The sequence below is a fragment of the Canis lupus genome, chromosome 32 (genome assembly GCF_003254725.2).
Source record: "Canis lupus dingo isolate Sandy chromosome 32, ASM325472v2, whole genome shotgun sequence".
Lineage (NCBI taxonomy): Eukaryota > Metazoa > Chordata > Mammalia > Carnivora > Canidae > Canis > Canis lupus.
This window is the reverse complement of record NC_064274.1, coordinates 30,060,264-30,082,001: the sequence shown is the minus strand read 5'-3', so window position 1 is coordinate 30,082,001 and position 21,738 is coordinate 30,060,264. Positions and strand designations below refer to the sequence as shown.

General features: G+C 36.6%; 1 protein-coding gene across 1 annotated transcript; it reads right to left on the bottom strand.

Moving 5' to 3' along the window:
• Nucleotides 1-230: 230 nt before the first annotated feature.
• LRIT3 (leucine rich repeat, Ig-like and transmembrane domains 3) lies at nucleotides 231-21,066 on the bottom strand. Its single transcript, XM_025465913.3, has 4 exons — nucleotides 20,946-21,066; nucleotides 17,525-17,997; nucleotides 8,967-9,272; nucleotides 231-6,937 (listed from the first exon to the last, which is right to left on the bottom strand). The coding sequence occupies exons 1-4, from the start codon at nucleotides 21,062-21,064 to the stop codon at nucleotides 5,790-5,792; spliced, it is 2,046 nt and encodes a 681-aa protein (XP_025321698.1). The 5' UTR covers nucleotides 21,065-21,066; the 3' UTR covers nucleotides 231-5,789.
• Between the last annotated feature and the right edge of the window lie 672 nt (nucleotides 21,067-21,738).

The following is a 21,738-nucleotide window of genomic DNA, read 5'->3' as shown; positions in this document are numbered from 1 at the left end:
ATTGCTGCTTAAGGACTGAATTGTGCTTATAAATTGTACCAAAATAATACATTAAACATTGTGTGTGTGGGTTTCCCATGAATAATTAAGAAATAAATCATCAGTGTTACATTCTATGCCAAAGAGAAAAAAAATTATAACTCTTTCATCCAACCACTTAGTTGAAATTAATTGCATAAAAGGAAAACAGCATCAACATATGCACTGTTTAAACAATCAAGAGGCAGATGTTTGTATAAAAATCAATTTTATTACAAATTGAACAAAAAGGTGGCTACTCATAAATACAAATATTAGCATTTTCTTTCCACTAAATCCAATGAATATACTTTTATTAATTTTTCTTTCTCTCTGCTATAGTCCAAATGATTGACTAGAGAACTTTTAATCTACTGTGTCCTTCAGTGTCCCTTCTGTATCATCTCTGACTCCTGGAATATCCATGAATGTCCTGGGTAATATTATTGCAGTATGCTTTTCTATGCTGTTTTCTAACTCCGGTTGTTACCAAGAAAGATTATTGGGTTTTTTTTGTTTTGTTTTGTTTTGTTTTAATGTGGAGCCACCCTGCTTTTTTGTAATTCCAATACTGCTTCCATATCCATTGCATAGAACAGTGTTTCTCAGAGGCTTTGCCTCACCTGCATCATTCCCCTGGGTTGAGTGTCAAAATGCAGCTTCCAAAGCCCCAGGCTGCTAAATCCAAATTTCTACCTGCAGAACCCAGTAGCCTCCATTTTAACAACCTAAGCAGATGCTACTCAGCACCATGTTGCAGGACAACATTTAGTGCCATGTGCTGCACTAAGCTAGTCTGGTCTCTTCACAGTCTGTGCTCTAGGTTTTAACCCTTTCTTGCATGATAAAATTTCTAGATGCTTGGTAGTCTGTTTTCTTCCTATGGATACTCCATAGTTTATCGAGGTCCCTGTTAAGTTTGGCACCCAAAATTAAATTTGCTCCTGTAAAAAATGGTTTATTAATGCAGAGCATGGAGAGACTGTTACTTTTCTTGATCTAACTACTGCTTATATTAAAGTAATTTAATGCTACTATACTTAGCAATTACATAACTCTGTTGGTTCTTAGGATGATTGGAATCATTCTAAATCTAAATTAAAAATCATAAGTCATGGATTTTTTTATCACTTGAAAACTGACCGATATCTGTACTAATTTAAATGCAAAATTTTATATTTATTTCTGTTAGATTTAATTCTGTTAATATGCCATCTTATTAAGATCCTTTTCAAGATTTAGTGTCTTATTTATCATATAAATGCATTCATTGATGGCTTTATTCAGAATGAAATAGCCTCTAATAGAGTGATAGTTCTCTGGTTTTTTACCCTATTCTATTTGAGGTTTTTATGATTGACTTGGATGAAGATAAGCAGAGCACCTCTGGGGAATATGTGCCAAAGTATTCAAAGGCACAGGGATGTCAATTTTTACAAAGAAGAAGAAGAAAAAAAAGAAGAAGAAGAAGAAGAAGAAGAAGAAGAAGAAGAAGAAGAAGAAGAAGAAGAAGAAGAGGAGGAGGAGGAGGAGGAAGAAGAGGAGGAGAAAGAGAAAAGAAATTGATTAGACAGATTTATATTTTTAAAAATCTTGAAATAGAGTGGAAAGTCACATGGTTTTTAATTAAGACAAAATAATTCAGAGAAATGTCTCTCTTTTGGCAGCCCGCTAGGATAATTGCCCTGGTTTCTCAGATGTACATGTTTACTTTCCCCTTCCATTAGGAATAGTCTGTGGAAAATTTGAGAAGCACCAACATAAGATACGCTGTCTATTTTCATGTCCTCTGCAGAGTTGAGAAGTCTATGTTCATCTAGTCATTTACAAAAATGCTAAATAGAGAAAAGGTACCCTAACAAACACTTTCTTGTGTTATTTAAAGCCATTACTAGACATTCTTGAGAGGAAACAACACTTATTACTCCATTAAGGCAAGACAAATAACAATAGCTAGCTACTGTTTGATTTTCAAGCAGTCCTTTGATCTATCTGCCCAGTAAGCTCATAAAAAATAAGCCATACTGGTTTATTAAAGCTTCTCCTTAGTTGGCATTTGTTGGCTGCTAATGACCATAACATTCATTTCTGCATGCTCAAAAACAAGCCTTTTATCAATCTGTTGTCAATTCCTCATGCATATATCAAGCTGCCTATAATTTCCAGAACCTACCCTATTCTCCCTTTCAAAAATAAAAATGAAAGTTAGTCATTTGTGGTCTATGGTATCTCTCCTATTTGTCATGACTTTTCAAAGACTACTAAACAGTAGCTCTGAGATTATGGCTGAAAATTCTATTACCACCCTGGTAATTTATCTGGTCTCTTTAAAATATCTTGGAGTTAATTTACTAATCCCTTATCTATCTTGAAATTTTTCACTTTTCATAGCTGCTTCTCCATATTCAGTTTAAAAACCCGTTTAGAAAAGAGGAGAAAAAATAGGAGTTGAATGATTCTGCTACTTCTTTGATAAACTTTTTCTTATCGTCTCTAAACAGTAGACTTATTATTTCCTTTTTCTTTTTAACAACAACAAAACCCTTACAGTTCCTTCTGGTCAACTTTACCATAATTTCAATGCTCAGTTTATTGGGGGCTTTAGTTTATAACACTTTCATAATAGATTTGCTACACCTCTACCTTCATCTTTGGTTATTCTTCCTTCTTTATATCTTCTTCATGTATTATTTAAATATTCAGATTAGTAGACAGCCATTCAACTTTCCTGAGTTGTCTCCTTTTTTATTTAAATTATTTCACAATTGGCACCTGGGTGGCTCAGTGGTTGAGCATCTGCCTTTGGCTCAGGTCGTGATCCCTGGGGTCCTGGGATCAAGTCCTGCACTGGGCTCCCCACGGGGAGCCTGCTCCCTCTGCCTGTGTCTCTGCCTCTCTCTGTGTGTCACTCATGAATAAATAAATAAAATCATAAATAAATAAATAAATAAATAAATAAATAAATAAATAAATAAATCCACAATTATTCACTTAAAAGTTTTTGGGTTTTTAAAATCTCCCTTTGTTAACCATAATCCGTTTTTGAGACTCAAGTCTGTGGGTCAAAATTTTTTGTCTTTGAACATTTTGTAAAAGTTTCCCCAAAGTCCAGAGCACTTGTCTGACTCTAAAGTCCAGGGTTCTCTTTTGTAGCAATCATAAGTGCAGTTCTCAACATTTTTTATGTCAGAACACATCATTTATGATAGTCTCATATGTGACACACCCTCAGCATTTACCCAAGTTTTACAAATTCAAATATATCTTGTCTGAGAGTAAAACACTGTAATCATATTTAATTGTCACATATATTGGCTATATATCAATTATTATTGCTCTCTACAATGCTTATGGTGACATTGATAAATAGGCTATTGATGATCTAGAATTCCACAATGCTCAACCTTTTTCTTCCACTCAGGAAAGTATACTTGTAAGAATGTAAGAGCAATGATATCATCAGAATAACCTTGTCAACATACAAATATGTGTATTTTTAGAGAGTAGCTAATTTACTATTTCAGTTCTTTCACAATTAGCAACACATTACTTAGGACTCACTTCATGGGCCAAGACCAAGTTCAAGACGACAGAAGTGCTTTCTCCCGCCCATACCCACAGCTAGATTTTCCTCATTGGTCAAAATTAAGTGCAGGCCTCACTTGATTTCCTTATGAGGGCAGTCTGTAATTTACCTCATCAGGGTGGGCCAAGTCTCCTTTCTTAACAAATAACCTGCCTTTGTACAACTTGGGTGCCACTTACCTCAGGTAAGGTCTGTGACCTTTTCCTATAGTCATTATTTCTAATGTGGTAGTATTTTGGCAGCCTGTTTATATGAACCTTTAATTTTTTTAAAAAGATTTTATTTATGTATTCATGAGAGACATAGAGAGGGAGGCAGAGACATAAGCAGAGGGAGAAGTAGTTTCCCTGCAGAGAGCCTGATGCAAGACTTGACCTAAGCCGAGGGCACACTCAACCACTGAGTCACCCAGATACCCCTATATGAACCTTTTAAATGTAGCAGTGAATTCCACGATGTCTTTAGAGTAAAGAAATGTGAGTTTTTGTGATCTTTTAAGTTGACCCAACAGAATTTGAAGCTAGGCACAAAATTGTTTGTAAAAAATATTTTTCTAACACATCTTAACAATGAATACTGAACTTAAAACTATTAGATGATTAGAAATGCACTCAGTGATGAAAGCACCAAGGACAAACAGGGTGGAAAGGAAAGAGGAGAGGAAATTATACAAGAAAGGGACATTTGGGAGTTCTAGACAGGCCATCCATCCATGCTGGTCTCCTTCTAATACTCAGAATATGTCTAAACTAGAATTTAATTAACAGCCATTTGGAATGAATGATTTTTCATTGTCCAGTTGCTTGTATTATAATTTCCACAATGTGTAACATTGAAGTCAATCTATTGCTTATGTAAAATTTAGGATTTCTTAGAACTTGCTATTCAGAGTATTTCAGGACTCCTGACACACCTTTATAAATCTGTTCTGTAGTCCAGAATCTCCAATGTAAAGAGAATATAATCTTTAGTAAAGGTGGTGATAAACTTTTCTTTTAAAAACCTAAATTTTATGTATGAATCCCCTTTCCTATCTATGTCCACTCCAGTTCAATTTCTCTGTTTTTTATAGAAAATTTGACCAAAAAAATCCTAAAACATCTTTTTCAGATCTAAAAAAGACTCAAAGTTCTTCCCTTTAGCCAGGAAATCAAAATATAACGTGGCAAAAGACAAACAGTTTAGCTGTGGTCCTATGGCTACCTGAATATCTCCTGACAAAGCAGAAGAGAAAAAAAAGAAATGAAGGAAGGAAAGGGGAGAGAGAGAAGGAGAAACAGAGCAGAAGAGAAAAGTAAATATCACAATATTAAAGAGATTGTTTCAAAATTTTTTTCAAAATTTAAATTTTTTAAATTAAAAAAATTTTTAACATTTTTTTAAAAAAAGATCCATATAGTCTGTTGGCAAATGTATTAGGATGCAATGGTTACTATTTTTAGAAATGGCCTTACTATTTTCAGGATCCTCTTTTTAAACTTTTTTGCTAGTATCTATATTTCTAAGGATAAAAAATTTTTTTTCTTGCAATATTAATCAACCATACAGTCTTGTAATGCATAATGGTACCAAGAGTTGGAGCCCTCCCTCTCCACTGGGTTGGATTTAACCTTAGTGAATGAAAAATTCTGTACTTTCTCACTCTTGCCCACTAGGCAATGACAGTAAATACCCATAGCAAATGTCATAAAGCACTTCAAACATGAATGAACATCAAGGCTTAGCTGGTTATACTAATCTTTCTTCACTTCTTAGAAACTCTTTTTAAAATTCAGACTTCACTTTTTTATAACTATTCTCACATGAATTTATTTTGAAAAACTAAAACACTACCCTAAAACATACTATTAATTTATCAAGCACTATCCTAAAAACTATTTCTATGGATATCTTCCACACAACAAAAATCAAGACTATTTGTTTGTTTGATTCAGAAATGACATGGTAGTTTTTATGTAATCTCTACATCCAATTGGGGCTTGAACTTAAACTTACAACTCCAAGATCAAAAGTTGTAGGCTCTACTGACTGAGGAAACCAGGTGCCCCTCACATGGTATCTAAAAAAAAAAGAAAAGAAAAAAAGAAAACCACACCTGAACAAAAGGTCATCCAAACAGAAGGCCGACTATATCCTCAATCCTTAGTTGCATGGAAGAAATTTTGTGGGGTTCATGTGTAAAATCTTAGCAATAATACTCTGATCTCAAACCTTCATTTTTAAAAGTCATCTGAGACTCTACACTTGACCTAGAACAAAGCAGCAATTTTTCTGAATCATCTCTGTGCCTTCGCGTCCAAAGCTCCCCTACACTTTGAGACCTGGGGGACAGGGTTTCAAATTGGATATAAGTTTCTTTTGCCAAGTCATCTTCCCAGAAAGATTCTGACCTACATTGCAGTTTGCAAACTTTGTACAACAGGAAAAATATCAATGGCAAGACAACAACACAGGCGGTACCGCTCACCACAACAAGGAAAGACACTTGAGAATCACCTTCCTTTTCAACTCTGTCAGTAGAAAAGGTAATACATTGGTCTTTCTGGGGAGGTATTCCTTTTGGACAGACACATGCTATATATTGCCTACCAGGCTCCAAGCCATCTATGGTTACTTGGTTCTTGCTGGAGTCAGCATTCAGCAGCAGCAGGTCCTTTTCACCATACTTGGAGTACAACACTGTCATCTCAGACTTTTGTGTGGTGTTGACAGTGTTCCACATCAATGTGACACTCTCTTCAGTCTCACCAACTACCCTGAGATTCTCTATTGTGGTATTTGTTTCCACTGGCGTTGCTTCATCCAACAATGCCAACTCTTCTTTTCTACTTGCACTACCTGAAGGAAGCTGACTTCCACCCAACTCCACCTTTAAATTTCTTTTCCCATCTGGGTGGAGCTGGAGTGACTGCTGGCTGGCCATGGTGGGGCTTGTTGAAATTCCAGTGTTTCTAGCTGTGGTTGAAGAAACAATAGAGGAGAGGAAAGGAGATAAGGAGAAGAAAGCAGAGGGGGGAGGAGATGAAGTAGAATTAGAAAGAAAAATGGAAGAAGCAGGGGAGGAGGAAGGCCAAGAAGATGACAATGAACCAGGCGGGGATGTAGATCTGGATCTTGGCTGGACTTCTTCCTCAGGGTGATCTCCAGTTCTTTCAGAGGTCTCTGATGATATGGTGGTTGTGACAACACCAACCACTGTCACAGTAACCATAGCTTCTGACATTCCAGCCAAATTTTTGGCCTTACATTTGTAATCCCCAGCATCCTTGTAAGAAATACCAGTCAAGCTTATTATGGACCATCTGACTCCTTCCCCTGGAGATTCCTGAATTACTGTAAGAAAAATAAATAAATAAATAAATAAATAAATAAATAAATAAATAAATTTTTAAAAAATATTTATTTAAGAAAAATACTCTGTGAGGGGAAAAAAAGGAGAAACTCAAGCAACATGCTAACTGACCTGGATCTACATGCATCCCTTTTGCATAAATCAAGGGAGGGAAATGGCCCACTGCAAGTCTCTGATGGCAGGTCATAGTTCTGTACACTGTCTACATGAAGGTCTAGGACATGCCAAGTACCGTGAGGTCTGTATGGGGAATGGTATTTTAAAAAGACACACTGCTATGAATTGGTAGACTTGGTTTTAGTAAACGTTTGTCCACTTATTAGTATGTGATTTCAGACAAGACAATTAGCATCTTTAGGCCTCTGTTTCCATATTTTTTAAATAAGGGGATAAGACAAAGTTGCCTGACCAATGCTCTCTAATTTTAATTCACTATGGTCCTATGAAATGGTTATTATAAAATCTTAAAGATTTCCCAAAAAATTTTATCATTGTAATAAAATGCTATCTATTTACATAGCCAGATGGCATAGCAGATCATTTTCTGGCATAGAAAAGTCATAATTAGTATTCTTAGTCTTTCATTTTATATTTAATCTAAATAAATTAGTAAACCATGGGTTCCTTTATTTGTAGAATAATATATAGTTTTTGCAGAATTGGAATTTTACTTTCCTAAACACTAAATCTAACATTTTACCATTCTGTCTTGATTTTTTTTTTTTTTTATGTATTTATTCATGAGAGACAGAGAGAGAGAGGCAGAGACACAGGCAGAGGGAGAAGCAGGCTCCATGCAGGAAGCCTGATGTGGGACTCGATCCCGGGTCTCCAGGATCAGGCCCTGGGCTGAAGGCGGCACTAAACCGCTGAGCCACCTGGGCTGCCCTCTGTCTTGATTTTTTAAGCTTTCTGAAGAATAATAATGTCCTAAGCAGTATCCTAGTATCCCAGAATTTAACTTACTGCCTCAAACTGTGGGCCATCTACTATTTGTAAGAATATTAGGCCTTGAGTATTTCTTATTCCATCAGGTTTCATTACTTTTACTTTGATTTACATTTAATTTTAATGAGGTTTTTTTTTAAATATATCACTTTAATTCATCAGAAAATCACTATTGAGTGATGCCTGGGTATCTCAGCAATTGAGCATCTGTCTTTGGCTCAGGGAGTGATCCCGGGGTCCTGGGATCAAGTCCCCCTTCGGGCTCCCTGCATGGAACCTGCTTCTCCCTCTGACTTTGTCTCTGCCTCTCTCTGTCTCTGTGTGTCTCATGAATAAACAAATAAAATCTTAAAAAAAAAAAAAAAGGAATATCACTATTGAAACTAAGGCCAAAGCATTGAGTTGGTCATAGTAGGATCTAAAAAGTCGATGAAACCTGTATTTCTAAAAATTATCCTTTTGCTTCATAATAAGGTTTGCATGTAATTTATTATTTAAATAATTATTCAAAAATGAGAAACTTGTATGAAAATCTTTTCTAAGAATACTGTAATAGTTATCCATTTTAAAGTGAGCCATATCCAAGATTATGCAGCAAGACCAAGAGCCTTATTTACAATCATCCGTCCACTGGATCATGTTGTTTTCTATCAATAAAAGAAATCAGATTGTCTATGTAGTTAGATAAGCTAAGGAAAATATTAACCAAGCAAATGAATCTTTCAAATTCCTTTCACCAAACAATCTTGGCATATTTTATTAGAATTAACTAGCCAATTTCAGGAGCACCTGGGTGGTTCAGTTAGTTGAGCTCCCTACTCTTGGTTCTGGCTCAGGTTGTGATCTCAGGATCAGGCTCTGCACTCAGTAGGAAGTCTGGTTGGGATACTCTCTCTTCCTTTCCCTCTGTTCCTCTTTCTGCTCTTTCTCTTTCTAAAGTAAAAAAATAAATCTAAAAAATAAAAAGAATTAACTAGCCAATTTCAAATCACACAAAAACATGAAATTAAATTCAGATCTTTGGGAACTACTTGTTTTTTTAGGCCTGAATTAAGAAAATACCTGTATAATTAACTGGTGAGCTGTCAGATCTGGTCCACGTGAGCTGTGGGGTAGGGTAGCCAGTAGCATCACACCGCAGCAGAACGTTACTACCCAGAGCAGATGTGATCTGGGTGGCCGAGGTCATGACTGATGGCTTCAGACACTGCTCCAACTCAGCCCGCTGAAACAAAATCCCTGTCAGGCGCTCAGGTTCGCTACAAATCATCAGTGGATCAAGAAGCACTATAGAAGGGTCAGCAACTTTTGACAACTCGATCATTTTGGAAATGTGACAGTCACAGAACCAAGGGTTGTCTTGCAGACCTAAACCAGAAGGAAGGAAAAGGTTGATAAAGGTTATTCTGTGGACTTCAGTTGACATCACAGCCTCTTGGACAGGCAAGTATCTGTACCCTCTCCCTAAAAACAGACCCCTTTAGGGAGTGGCAGAGAGTTTAGAAACACTGTCACGTGAAAAGTATAAAGTGCCCTCAATGAAACGAATGTTCTCGCTAAGGATATTTCCAGATCGAGAGCTTAAAGTGCTACCTGGCGTTTTCTTGCTGCACATGATAAAATGGAAAGGACTTACAGCAGCTAAGTGAAGAACTGTTAAATAGAAAAGGACCAAGGCTTGCTGGGTTCAGTAATAAAACTGCTTCTCACCCCCAGCCTCTCCAAAGTTCTCAAACTAGGAAGGGCTTCAGCACAAAGATCAAATCCAGGGAGGGTGAAACTATAACATCATTTGCCAAGATCCCAGAAAGATCTAAGATAGTGCTTCAAAGCCTCTGGCAGACAAAAGTCTCTCTAAGGATGTTAGGGGTCATGTCCCACAGCAACCTCACATAAAGCCTAGGGTTGCAAGGGATTTATCTTAAAAAGTTTCGTGGCTGTGGCTTTTTACTAATGGAGTAGATTATACATTGATTCAGAAAGAGAAAAGACAGAACTGCAATTTTAAAAAATTCCAACCATGTTGGAAGATTTAACTGTTCATTCGTAAATTCTATTTATGTCTATTTACATCTATTTTTAATATAAATTTCTATTTATGTCTATTTTTATTTTAATAGTATTTCATGATTGGTTCATATTTTTCTGCCAGTACTTTCCATCTTAGAAATTTCATTTCTTCCATGGGTGAATTACCTTGAATTTCTTCCTCCTACATTTAGTCCTATGAATCTATGGCCAGTCTCTAATATCCAACTTGCCAGCAAACATCAAATTCATTCTGTCATGTAATAATTAATAATGTGGAAAAAACTTTATGCTCTCAAAACACTTGTTATACTAGATTTTTGCTTTATAAAATAATAATAGAACAAGTTGGCAGTTATCGATTGCTTCTTAGGTGGCAAATACTGTACTTGTCAAGAATTGTAAATGGTCTGAGTTTTAGCCTACTTTAGGGTGACCAATACTTCCCAGTTGGCAGAAGACACAGACTCCTGGTTAGAAGTGGAGGATAGCTTATGGCTCTGGAGGAAGACATAATCTTTGTTATACTGGTCAGTAAACCTGCCTACACTTTCTCTGGAGGGAGACATATCTTTACCTTCCAAAGCAGTTCTCTACACAAACATCCTTAAAAAGACAGTTCAGAACAAAAGGCAATCAGTGGCTGCCTCTGCTCACAAGACATGCAGAAATGGGAGAGACTATGAAAAATTATCTTCCAACAGTGCTAAGCATGCTAAAGGATTTGTCTACCTCAATTCTGACAATAGCATGAGGTGGATAATATTAGTATCATCCTCATCGTAAAGAGAATGCCAACACTCACAGATGTTGAGGGATTTGCCTGTGGTCACACAACTGTATATAGTCAGGATTTGAACCTGATTTTAAATATCCTGATTTTAAAGCTTTCATTCTCAAGCTCTCTATGTCTTATACTGACCTCAGGAAGCTAGTATGATTTTTTGAGTATCACATTAGAGGACACTAAAGCACAAAGAGATTACTGCCTTGATTCTGTAAGTAGCTTAGAGTCCTGAGTAAGTCCCAGATATCTCAGACTCTTAATCTAATATTCCTTCCACCATAACTCATTTCATCACCTAAAAACATCTAGAGCCATAGGTGGCAGCTATAAGTGCTGTCATCTATGAACACATGTTAGAGCAATGATGTCTGGAGCACAAATGTCTACCTAGGACATTTCTATAACATTAACAGCTTTATACATGCTTTGAAACTGGCATAAAAATTTGTTAGTGGTGAAACAATAAATTTTTTTGAAGATTTATTTATTTGAAGGAGAGAGAGTATATGCACATGTGAGTGTAAGTGGGGAAAGGGACAGAGGGAAAGAGAGAATCTCAAGTAGATTTCCCACTGAGTGTGGAAGCCAATGCAGGGGCTCCATCTCACAACCCTGAGATCATGACCTGAGCCGAAATCAAGAGTTGGACACTTAATTGATTGAGCCACCCAGCACCCCTGAAACAAAATTCTTTTAAAAATTAATCCAACTGGTTATGTCTAAAAGTTATATAGAACAGGAGAATATTTTTAAACCCTTCAAAAATATAATGTTTATTCTAGCCTTGAAACATCAAGGTCAAAAGCACAACTTTTAAAACCTGAATAATAATAGTGACCTGAGTGCTGACCCATTCATCAAGTGTTTTTTTCTCCCAATTTGAGGACAAAGGTACAAGAACTCCCTAAAGTTAAACTTATTTTTGTACTGCATTCCTTCAGGGTAGCACACCAATCACAATCACAGTAATTTGCACTAATTAATTTAGTTTATATAACTATTCTTGGATAGGAACAAATCAACTTTGCCTTATTCCTTCTCTAAAAGGACAATGTTTTCCATGCATCACAGCAGTTGAATTAAATGTGCTATTTTTTCATGCAGAGTCAGCAATAAATTCCTGTACAAAAGTAATTCTGCAGACCATAAGTTCTTGAAAGCAAAAACCATACCTTAATCAGTTTTGTGGTGGCAGTGGCATTTAACAATCCAAGGAGGAAAGTAAACTCTTTTCAACAAATGGTCCTGGAACAACTGGACATCTGTTTGGAAAAAAGCTCAACCGCTACTTCACACTATACTCAAAAACTATTTTGAGATAGGCCACAGTCATAAGCATAAAAGCTAAGAATTATAAAGCCAGAAATAAAATATAAAAGTTAAAACTATAAGGAAAATAGAATATCTCTGTGACCTGTAGGTAGGCAAATATTTCTTAGATGAGACACACAAAGCACTAACTATAAATGAAAAAAAACTGATAAATTAAATGTCTTTAAAATTTAAAACTTTCTTACCAAAGACAACATGAAGAAAATGAATAAATAAATCACAGATTTAGAGAAAATATTAATAGCACATATAATTGACAAAAGGCTTAACATTCTGCACAAGAATGTTAATAGCAGCTTACTTCATAATAGCTGAAGACTGGTTACACCCTATGTTTCCAAAAAATAGGAGGAAGGATGAACAATTTATATATTCATAAAACTGAATATGACTCAGCAGAAGGAACTACCCATACATGCAATGACATGCAGTTATCTCAAAAACAATAATGCCAGGGACGCTTGCGTGGCTCAGTGGTTGAGCGTCTGCCTTTGGTTTAGGGCACGATCCCAAGGTCCTGGGATCAAGTCCCACATTGGGCTCACCATAGGGAGCCTGCTTCTCCCTCTGCCTATTCTTCTGCCTTTCTGTGTGTCTCTCATGAATAAATAAATAAAATCTTAAAAAAAATAATAATGCTAAATGAAAGAAGCTAGACACAAAGGTACATCTTACATGATTTTATTTAAATAAAATTCTAGGGCAGACAAAATTAACCTATTGTGATTAAATAAAAACAGTGGTTGCTTGAAGTGGAGGAGAAGAGGTATAGGTTAACTTTCCAGTGTGATGAAATTATTCCATATCCTTGGACCCCAATGTTTATAGTAGCAATGTCCAAAACAGCCAAACAGCCAAAGAGCCCAGATGTCCATCAACAGAAGAATGGATAAAGAAAATGTGGTGTATATATGTATATATACAATAGAATATTACTCAGCCATAAAAAAATGAAATCTTGCCATGTGCGATGATATGGATGGAACTAGAGAGTATTAAACTCAGCGAAGTCAATCAGAGAAAGACAATTATCGTATGATCTCACCCATAAGTGGTATTTAAGAAACAAAACAGAGGATCATAGGGGAAGAGAGGAAAAAATAAAACAAGACAAAAATCAGAGAAGGAGACAAACCACAAGAGACTCCTAACTATAGGAAACAAACTGAGGGTTGCTTGAGGGGAGTTAAGAGGGGGGATGAGGTATTTGAGTGATGGACTTTAAGGTGGGCATGCGATATAATGAGCACTGGGTGTTATATAAGACTGATGATGAGTCACTGACTTCTACCTCTGAAATCAATAATACATTTTATGTTAATTAATTGAATTTAAATAAAAAATTTTTACAAGAAATTATTCTATATCTGAATGAGGATGTGGATTTCATGGGGGTATTCATTTGCCATCACTTACTAAGCTGTACACTTAAGATACATGATGTGCAAATTATACCTCAACTTCTCAATTAAGAAAAGGCTTAAAAAACAAAAGAATGATATCTCTGGAGATGGACTGAACTTGAAGCTTGACTCTGCCTCTGCACCAGCTGTAAAAAGCAGGTAATAATTACAACCCACTTACTGGCATTGTCCTGGCTGAGATACTGCTAGGGAGTCCTCAGAAGAGCACCTGGTAAGGAGTTAACCCTAGTTTGTGGTTTTATCTCCTCTGTGGCTAGAAAAGAACAAGCATATCAACAGGGATTGAGGAGTGTTTGTTGAATTAAATTAATGCCATTTTAGAAAATTTTGTGGGAATACTCGTGTGGCCACTGCCTTCCAGGTAAACTTTATTTTGAATGGGAAAAAAAAGACATGTTTGCAATTGAGAAGATTTGAGTACCAATAAAAAGCACCCAAAAAAGCATTCTATGCCCTCTCCTACTGCAAGCTTTTTCCAAGACAAAGAGTGTTGGTCCTTACAGAGTCTGCCTGTGTAAATGTATCTTTATTCCCGAGAAAGAGGGCATGGAAATTTACCTGTATTACAAATAGAAAATCCAATGTAGTTTCACAGTTCATTTAAATGTTTATTTGCAGGACACTAGTGGGAGTATACAATGTTTTTATGATACATTAGAGGACAATTTTATGAAGTTGATATTTTTACTCATGTAGAAAAGAGGAGTAATGGAAAGGTCTCTTCCTAATTTTTTTAAAAATAAATACATGATTTAAAAAGATCAATAATACATATATAAGAAAAAGAACTCTGGTATTATTACATACAATACCTTACATTACAAAGGAGTGGGGAATACCCTGGGCTCTGGAGCCAAACAACTGTATTCATGCCTAGCTCCATCACTGTCTGATGAGTAAATTTGGGCATGTGGCTGAATATGTGATTCAATTCTTCTTCTATAAAATGAGGGTGGGGGTTACCTGGTGGCTCAGTGGTTGAGCATCTGCCTTTGGCTCAGGGTCCTGGGATCAAGTCCTGTATCAGGCTCCCCACAGGGAACCTGCTTCTCCCTCTGCCTATGTCTCTGCCTCTGTCTGTGTGTCTCTCATGAATAAATAAATAAAATCTTTTAAAAAAATGGGGTGAAACAGTACAGGGTTAACATAAGACTGAAAGAAGTTATATATATAAAGTATAAGAAATAGTTTTGGCCCTGAGTAAGCACTCTATTAATATTAGCTATTACTATTATTGTTACAAACAGAAGTTTCATCTGCTAACAATAATAAACACAGGACACTAACAATTAAAAGCACAATATATTCCACTATAATAATAGAAAAGTAAATTTTACAGGGCACCTAGAAAGATACAATTGCTACAGTTAAACACTGAGTTCTAGAAAAGCCTAGAACTGGTTTTCATGACCATATTTTAATGACAAAATTGGAAGACTCAATTAAAGTAACAGAAAAAGCCAAAATAGAGGAGTTTTTCTTTATAAGACACTCCCATCTCAGTCACAGCTGCTATGGATTATTGTTGATCTAAAATCATAACCTCAGAGACTGTTCACCTCATATTCTAAAGAACTGCTACATAAAATATCTCATAATATTCTCATTACAATCCTGTGAATGAGAGAGAGTGAGATCTCCCACCTCCATTTTGCAGATGAAAAAACTGAGTTTTCTATGTGTGATTCACACATGTGAGCCAGTCTTCTTTAGAGGAGAGCATTTCTTTTCCCTTTCATTACATAGCAGGCATGGCTTTGGTAAGATCAGCTGCTGCATATATCTCGGCATGTTTCAAAATATCCTCTGTTATTTATTATCATGATTTTATCATTATTATTATAATAGCAATGCATGATCAATGCAGAACATTTTCAAAATATAGAATACTGAAAAGACATCCCAACACCCAAAGAGGACAGTTAACCAGCTAGTATATTTTTTTCAGCCTTTTTCTTTGCACACTTTAAAATAATTATGATTATATACCATTGAACACCCTGCTCTTTAAATTTAATGTTATACCAAAAGCATTTTCATATTACCCCTTTAAAGAATCTGCTTTTGAAGAAACTGAACCCTAAAACATAGATAAAGCTGTTTATCTCTGTGGACAGTGAAATTTCAATAACCCTCTCCAACTGATCCCTGAAGTTTCATCCAAATTTAACTCACAATGGAAAAATATTAATGTCGTGTAAATCAATTCTTTATAGTGATATTAGCAATAATAGCGACTAATCATTAGAAAGCTATTAATAACAATTCAGTAATTTGATTTTATTTCCTACTATATATCACCTTTTGATAGATCTAAAGCAACTTAGAAAAATGTGTAGAGAAATAGAATCTCAATATATAAATTAAGACCTTTTCTATCTATTATCATAAGGACTAAATTAGTGGCTAAAATAAAGTAAATAAGTATTACACTATAGGTTTACATGGTGTCTATCATGGTGTACATATTAAGAAGGACTCCACAACTATCATTAAATTAAACTAATAGAGGGCACCCCAGGTGGCTCAGCAGTTTATCGCCGCCTTCAGTCCAGGGCCTGGGCCTGGAGACCCGGGGTCGAGTCCCAGCCAGGCTCCCTACATGAAGCCTGCTTCTCCCTCTGCCTGTGTCTCTGCCTCTGTGTGTGTGTGTGTGTGTGTGTGTGTGTGTGTGTGTCTGTCCCATGAATAAATAAAATCTTTAAAAAAAATTAATGTTTTTCCCCTAACTCACCCTACAATACTTCTTTTTTTCCCTAATAAAAATGTCTGAAGCACTAGATAAGCAGTAGGCAAACATAAAATAGGTATATGATAAAAAATTACATTATTTTTCCTCTTTCTATGTGGTTCTTATCACTTGTACTTTTAGTCTCATAAGCACCAAAATACATTTATATTTCAACAAAAGCAATGCTAAAATCATTTAACTGCTGCCATGGCATTTTCTTTTTTAGCAAAAAAATTTTTTTCAAAGTTCTATTTCATTTATACTTTACTTCAGCAAATGTTTGAGCATGTGACATTAGTCAGTAAGGACTCATGGCACAAATTTATCATCAAGTTGCTTCTCACACCAAAAGGCTTAGAAATCATTTCACTGGCCAAACACTCAGTTCTTTCATCCTAAGAAATATAATCTCTTCGGTGGCCACAATGGTTGTAACATGTGAACTCACAACACAGCCTTATTGGGTGAACAAGAATTTAGTAGATCAAATTGATTGATTGATCAGAGCCACAAAAGTATGAAAGGCCTCATTGCCCACAGGTACCCCTGAGAAAGGTCTACTGATTTCCATCTGGCAACCACATTTACTGGGCATTTGCCATGTTCAGAGCACCATGCAAACACTGTGGGAAGAGACAAAAAAAGGAAGAGAGAGACTTACTGGAAGGAGTCTACATTTTAAGAAGCCAAGACAAATACCCACAGAAAGTCAAGATCAAAGTCTACAAAACAAATCACATCTAAACTAATGCATTAGAAGATTGTCTTTATCATTTCTTTTTAGATTAAGAAAAATCTGGAAGCTATTCTCCCTAATAAAACCACTGCCACTTCATAACCCTATGAAACGGCCATAAATATGCCAGTGCCCCTCTTCCACCCCTGAAAAGCCTAATGAATGGCTGAAAAGAGAACAGAGCAGGTTGGCTATGGCAGAGCATGAAGCACTGACTGATGTGCTCACAGAATCAGGGCAGGTTGGTAGATTTTATCACTCAGCCCCAGGCTCTCTAACATCAGCATTAGTCTCTCAGTTTATGAGTCTATCTCCCTCCCTCCTCCAACACACACACACACACACACACACACACACACACACACACACTGCTGCCCTTACTCCAGTGCACACACAGAGCCATTTCATCTTACATGGGGTAAACAGATCAACCGACTTAGGTCAGCCGATAAAGTTCTATCCCATCAAAAGTGCAAGTATAGAATAAGAAGCCAAATTAAATAAATATGAAAAGACTGGACAACTGAAGTCATACAAAGCAAAATATCTGGACCTGAGAAGCCCAAAGGCTTCTGAGCTTACCAAGAATAATTCTTCGTGGTGTAAGGTCCAGGCTTCGTAATGATGTTGTAAGTAAGTGGGACCAGCTCTCCAGGAAATCTGGTGGTAGTGTGGTTAGCCTGTTGCTTGATAAATCCAAGTAGGCAAGGTTCTTCAGGTACCTGACCACCTCATTTGGCACACTGGTTATTCTGTTGTTGTGCAAATCCAGGGTCCTCAGATGGGGCATGTCCAACAGAGATGCCCAAGGGAAAGCAACCAGAGAATTTCCATCCAAGCGCAACTCATGCAGCTGCTTTAGGTTGTAAAAGCTGCTGGCATCAAGGCTGGCCACGGAATTGTAAGTCACCCAGAGGTATTGGAGCTCCACCAGGTAGTAGAAGGCCTCTGCGGGGATTCTGCGGATGACTGTCTTCTCTATACGTAGCTTCACAGTGTCCACGGGGAAGTTCATAGGGACCTCATTCATATCCAGGTCATTACATAGCACCGACCTAGTGTCACAAGAGCAATAGAAGGAAACCCGCTTTCCAAGACCCAGGTGAAAAAATAATACTTGAAACATGCAGGAAAATGAAACATTTTTCATTTCTTACTGGTTTTCACAAAATATTCATTGAGCCTGACTGACCTATTGGAATTCATCATCATCATCTTCTTCTTCTAGGTTGAATCCTATGAAATGGCCATTTTTGTAGGTTAAAAATGAGCAAATATCAGCAATTTCACGTGGTTCAACCTAATACTGATGAAGTTCTTTATGTGCCAGGCCTGTGCAACCACATCACACCTACCTTACTTAATCATCAACAGGCCTATAAGGTAGATATTGAGGAATAGGTAAAAGCACTAGCCCTGGAGTCAGGTTGATCTTGGTTCAGATCTAAGCTCTGCCACTTCCCCTGTGGCCATGAAAAGCCACTTCCCCAATCTTTCAACTTCATTTTCCCATATGGCACTGTTAGGATGATTAACTGAAATGGATGTAAAATTTTATACAATCCTGGCACATTATAGGCACTTAATAATGGCTGTTAGCTATTTAATCATCAATCTCATTTTACAGGGAAAATAATTGAGGCCCGCCAACATGAGGTAACTGCCCAAGGTCACATAGTTAGTAGGTTACCCAGCCGTCTTTCAAACCCACATCTGTCCAACTCCAAAGTACATACTCTTAACCTCTTTAGGAAATGGCCTATTTCTTAAAAATCTCTTGTTGAAGTTATGAATTGATCCTTTTTAAGAAGATAATTTAATTTGAAATAGGAAAGGAAGGGAAGGAGGGAGGGAGGAGAAAGAGCAAGTGTTCACACTAGATGCTTAAAGTTGAACTCTCTTTTAATAATGTGACCTGTGCATTGCTTTCAGCCTAAGGAACAAACCAGAAACTGTGAATTTATACCTCCTAACGCTCACTAACTGAAGTGACCTTGAATAAGTCACATTGTGATCTTGCTTTAGTGGCACGTGTAAAACAGGCATTGAAAAACAAGCCTGTCCCATGTGTGGGTGTAAAGTATGAAGAACCAGAGAATTTAGATTCATTTTAACCTGAAAAAAGACTTATTTGTCTCTCTTTATATACTCACCCCTACTGGATTGCTGAAAATGGACTATAAAAATTTTGCAAAGCATGGTCTAAACTATAATACATTATACTTGTCATACATAATAACAATGAAACAGCCATGCAGTAAAAACACATGACATTGAATCAGTGCATTTTAAAAGCCAGCGTATAATGTGAAGAGAAGTAGATAGCATAAAGCTGGAGTATACTGACAGGGTCATCTCCTTTTTGTAACTTTAGGAGAAGGCCTTATGGAATCATTAGAATTCTCTAGGAACACCTCTGATTCTTCATCTCGATTCTGTATTACAAATTCCAGTGCTACTTTATGCTAGAATGATCTGGTTTCTACTCAACATTCCAGTGTAATAGAAGAAAGCCTACATAGAAAGCTGAAAGACCTAGCATCTTTATCAGCCAGTCTCTACATCAGCTCAGTGTTGTGAGCTTGGACAAGTCATTTAGTCTCTTTGTGGTTATGTTTCTTTGTCTATAAAATGACAGCAGTCAAATTAGATTTTTTTTTCTAGAGTCCTTGCCAGGCATAATATGCTATGGTTTTTATAAAATCCATCAATAATGGGGCCATCCCTATGAAAAAAAAAATTTTCTGTGACTATTTTCTTAAAAGTACCCTGCCCTGAGTCATTAACTGCTTCATACTTTTGCCAAGTAGGTCTTTATTATTACATTGTTCTCTTTGTCTTAAATAACCTAGTGGATAGTCAAAAAAGATACCAAGAGCTGGTTAAGTAAAGTTCATACAATAACAAGACAAACTACTCAAAGATATATTTTAATTGTTATTATTTATTTGTTTAAAGTTGTAAGACATAAATTGGGTGATTCCTTTTTTTTTAAAGATTTATTTATTTATGATAGACATAGAGAGAGAGAGAGAGAGAGAGAGAGGCAGAGACACAGGAGGAGGGAGAAGCAGGCTCCATGCCGGGAGCCCGACGCGGGACTCGATCCCGGGACTCCAGGATCGCGCCCTGGGGCCAAAGGCAGGCGCTAAACCGCTGAGCCACCCAGGGATCCCCCAAATTGGGTGATTCTTTTAACAAATTATTTTCTATAAGAGGCTCACTGTTCACTTCAACCAAGTCACAAAATAATCTGATTTTATTATTAAATATCCTCTTTTTAAAAAACAAGTTCTATCATGTTTAGCTAACAAAAGTTGTTTTGCATCTAACTTCTACCTCAAAGGACTCACATAAATTATAAGTATGCAATTATTCTCACTTTACAGGTAGATGTTAAAACAACCCAGAGGCTGACTAACTTCTGTGAGGCTCTCCAGTATCTGCAACAGACAGGGTTGATCCATGTCTTTCAAACTTCTCTTTGTAAACTCCAATACTTTAAAATGAAAAATCCTAATTATGAGCCTCTCTAATTTCACTCTTGTGATCTTCCTTCCTACTTTAAAAAAATCTATCCAGTTGGCATGAATAACCTTCAAAATGAAATGGGAAAGAAGGGAAGCAAATCATCTGGGCATGTCCAGTACCTCCTGATTGGCCCTCCCTCTTAGATTTTCTATAAACAAGCTAAACACTTATTTCAGTGGTTTGACCTCCTGAAAGGGACATGTGATGAACACAAGTGCAATGGATATTTTTGTAACATACGATGTGTTTGAGGGTCTCAAATAATTTGAGGGGCTTTTAAGAGTTAAACTGCTCAAAATGAAAACAGTGGAGTGGGCAACTGATTTTAACACAAGGAAGTTAAAGCTTATGTAAATTAAACCTTCTCTCCTCTGATACCTGGTCCAGAATTTGCTTTCAAAATAAGGCTGTCTAGTTAAAGTCCTTTTCCTTAGAATCATTAGCACACTCACTAGCAAGGAGAGGAGCATACCTTGATCCCGTTCCGTCATTTCTGCCATGATAATCGCAGGTACACTGTGAAGGACATGAACAGCTCCCTCTTTCCAAAAAGCTAACAAGCACAATGCACAGACATGCTGAGAGATGCATCGCTCCTTCTGAAGGTTATTTGAACAAAAAGTAGAAACCAAATCCTAAGCTTCAGAAACTGGTGCACCAGGAATGCAAACAGCCATTTAGTAACAGCAGATTACATGGGATTAGCTGAGATCTGTAGTTACTTAACCTTCAAGTGTATTTTACAGGGGCTCAATCGACCTAGCCTTTGAATATGGTTTCAGCAAAGTAACACATTCTAAGGAAAATGAAAATCAAGCATATGTCAAGAAAATTTCAATAGGTGCCCATATCCAAATTTGCAAGGAAATGCCTACTAAGTCCTTTTACTATGGTTGTAACTGGTACTATGCCTTGAAGATACACTTAATGTTAAAAATAATTCAGTGTTTCAGCAGATGCTAGAAATATTACGGATTATTTATAACATATAAGTTTTATTTTTTGCATTTGTGATCTCCAAAAAAAAAAAAAGTAAACAAAATTCAGTACCTAGATTTTTTAGGCAAACTGCTTCAACCCACCACTGAATGGCAAGACTAAAACTCTGGTTCTCCCAGGTCACTTCAGAGGAGTATAAGGCTTATCCTAGCATGTTTGTTTATAAGGAAGGCCATTATCTCTGATCAAGAATATATTTTATTCTGAATTAGTTTCTCAATACAGGCAACAAATCATATCTGAAAATCAATTGTCATGTCTTTTAG

Excerpts from the sequence above, each read along its gene's own strand:
- LRIT3 (XM_025465913.3), bottom strand. The coding sequence starts at position 21,064 with ATGCATCTCTCAGCATGTCTGTGCATTGTGCTTGTTAGCTTTTTGGAA. Across the intron at positions 17,998-20,945 it reads AATGACGGAACGGGATCAAG|GTCGGTGCTATGTAATGACC; the intron begins GTATGCTCCTCT and ends TTGTGACACTAG. Across the intron at positions 9,273-17,524 it reads ACCACGAAGAATTATTCTTG|GTCTGCAAGACAACCCTTGG; the intron begins GTAAGCTCAGAA and ends CTTCTGGTTTAG.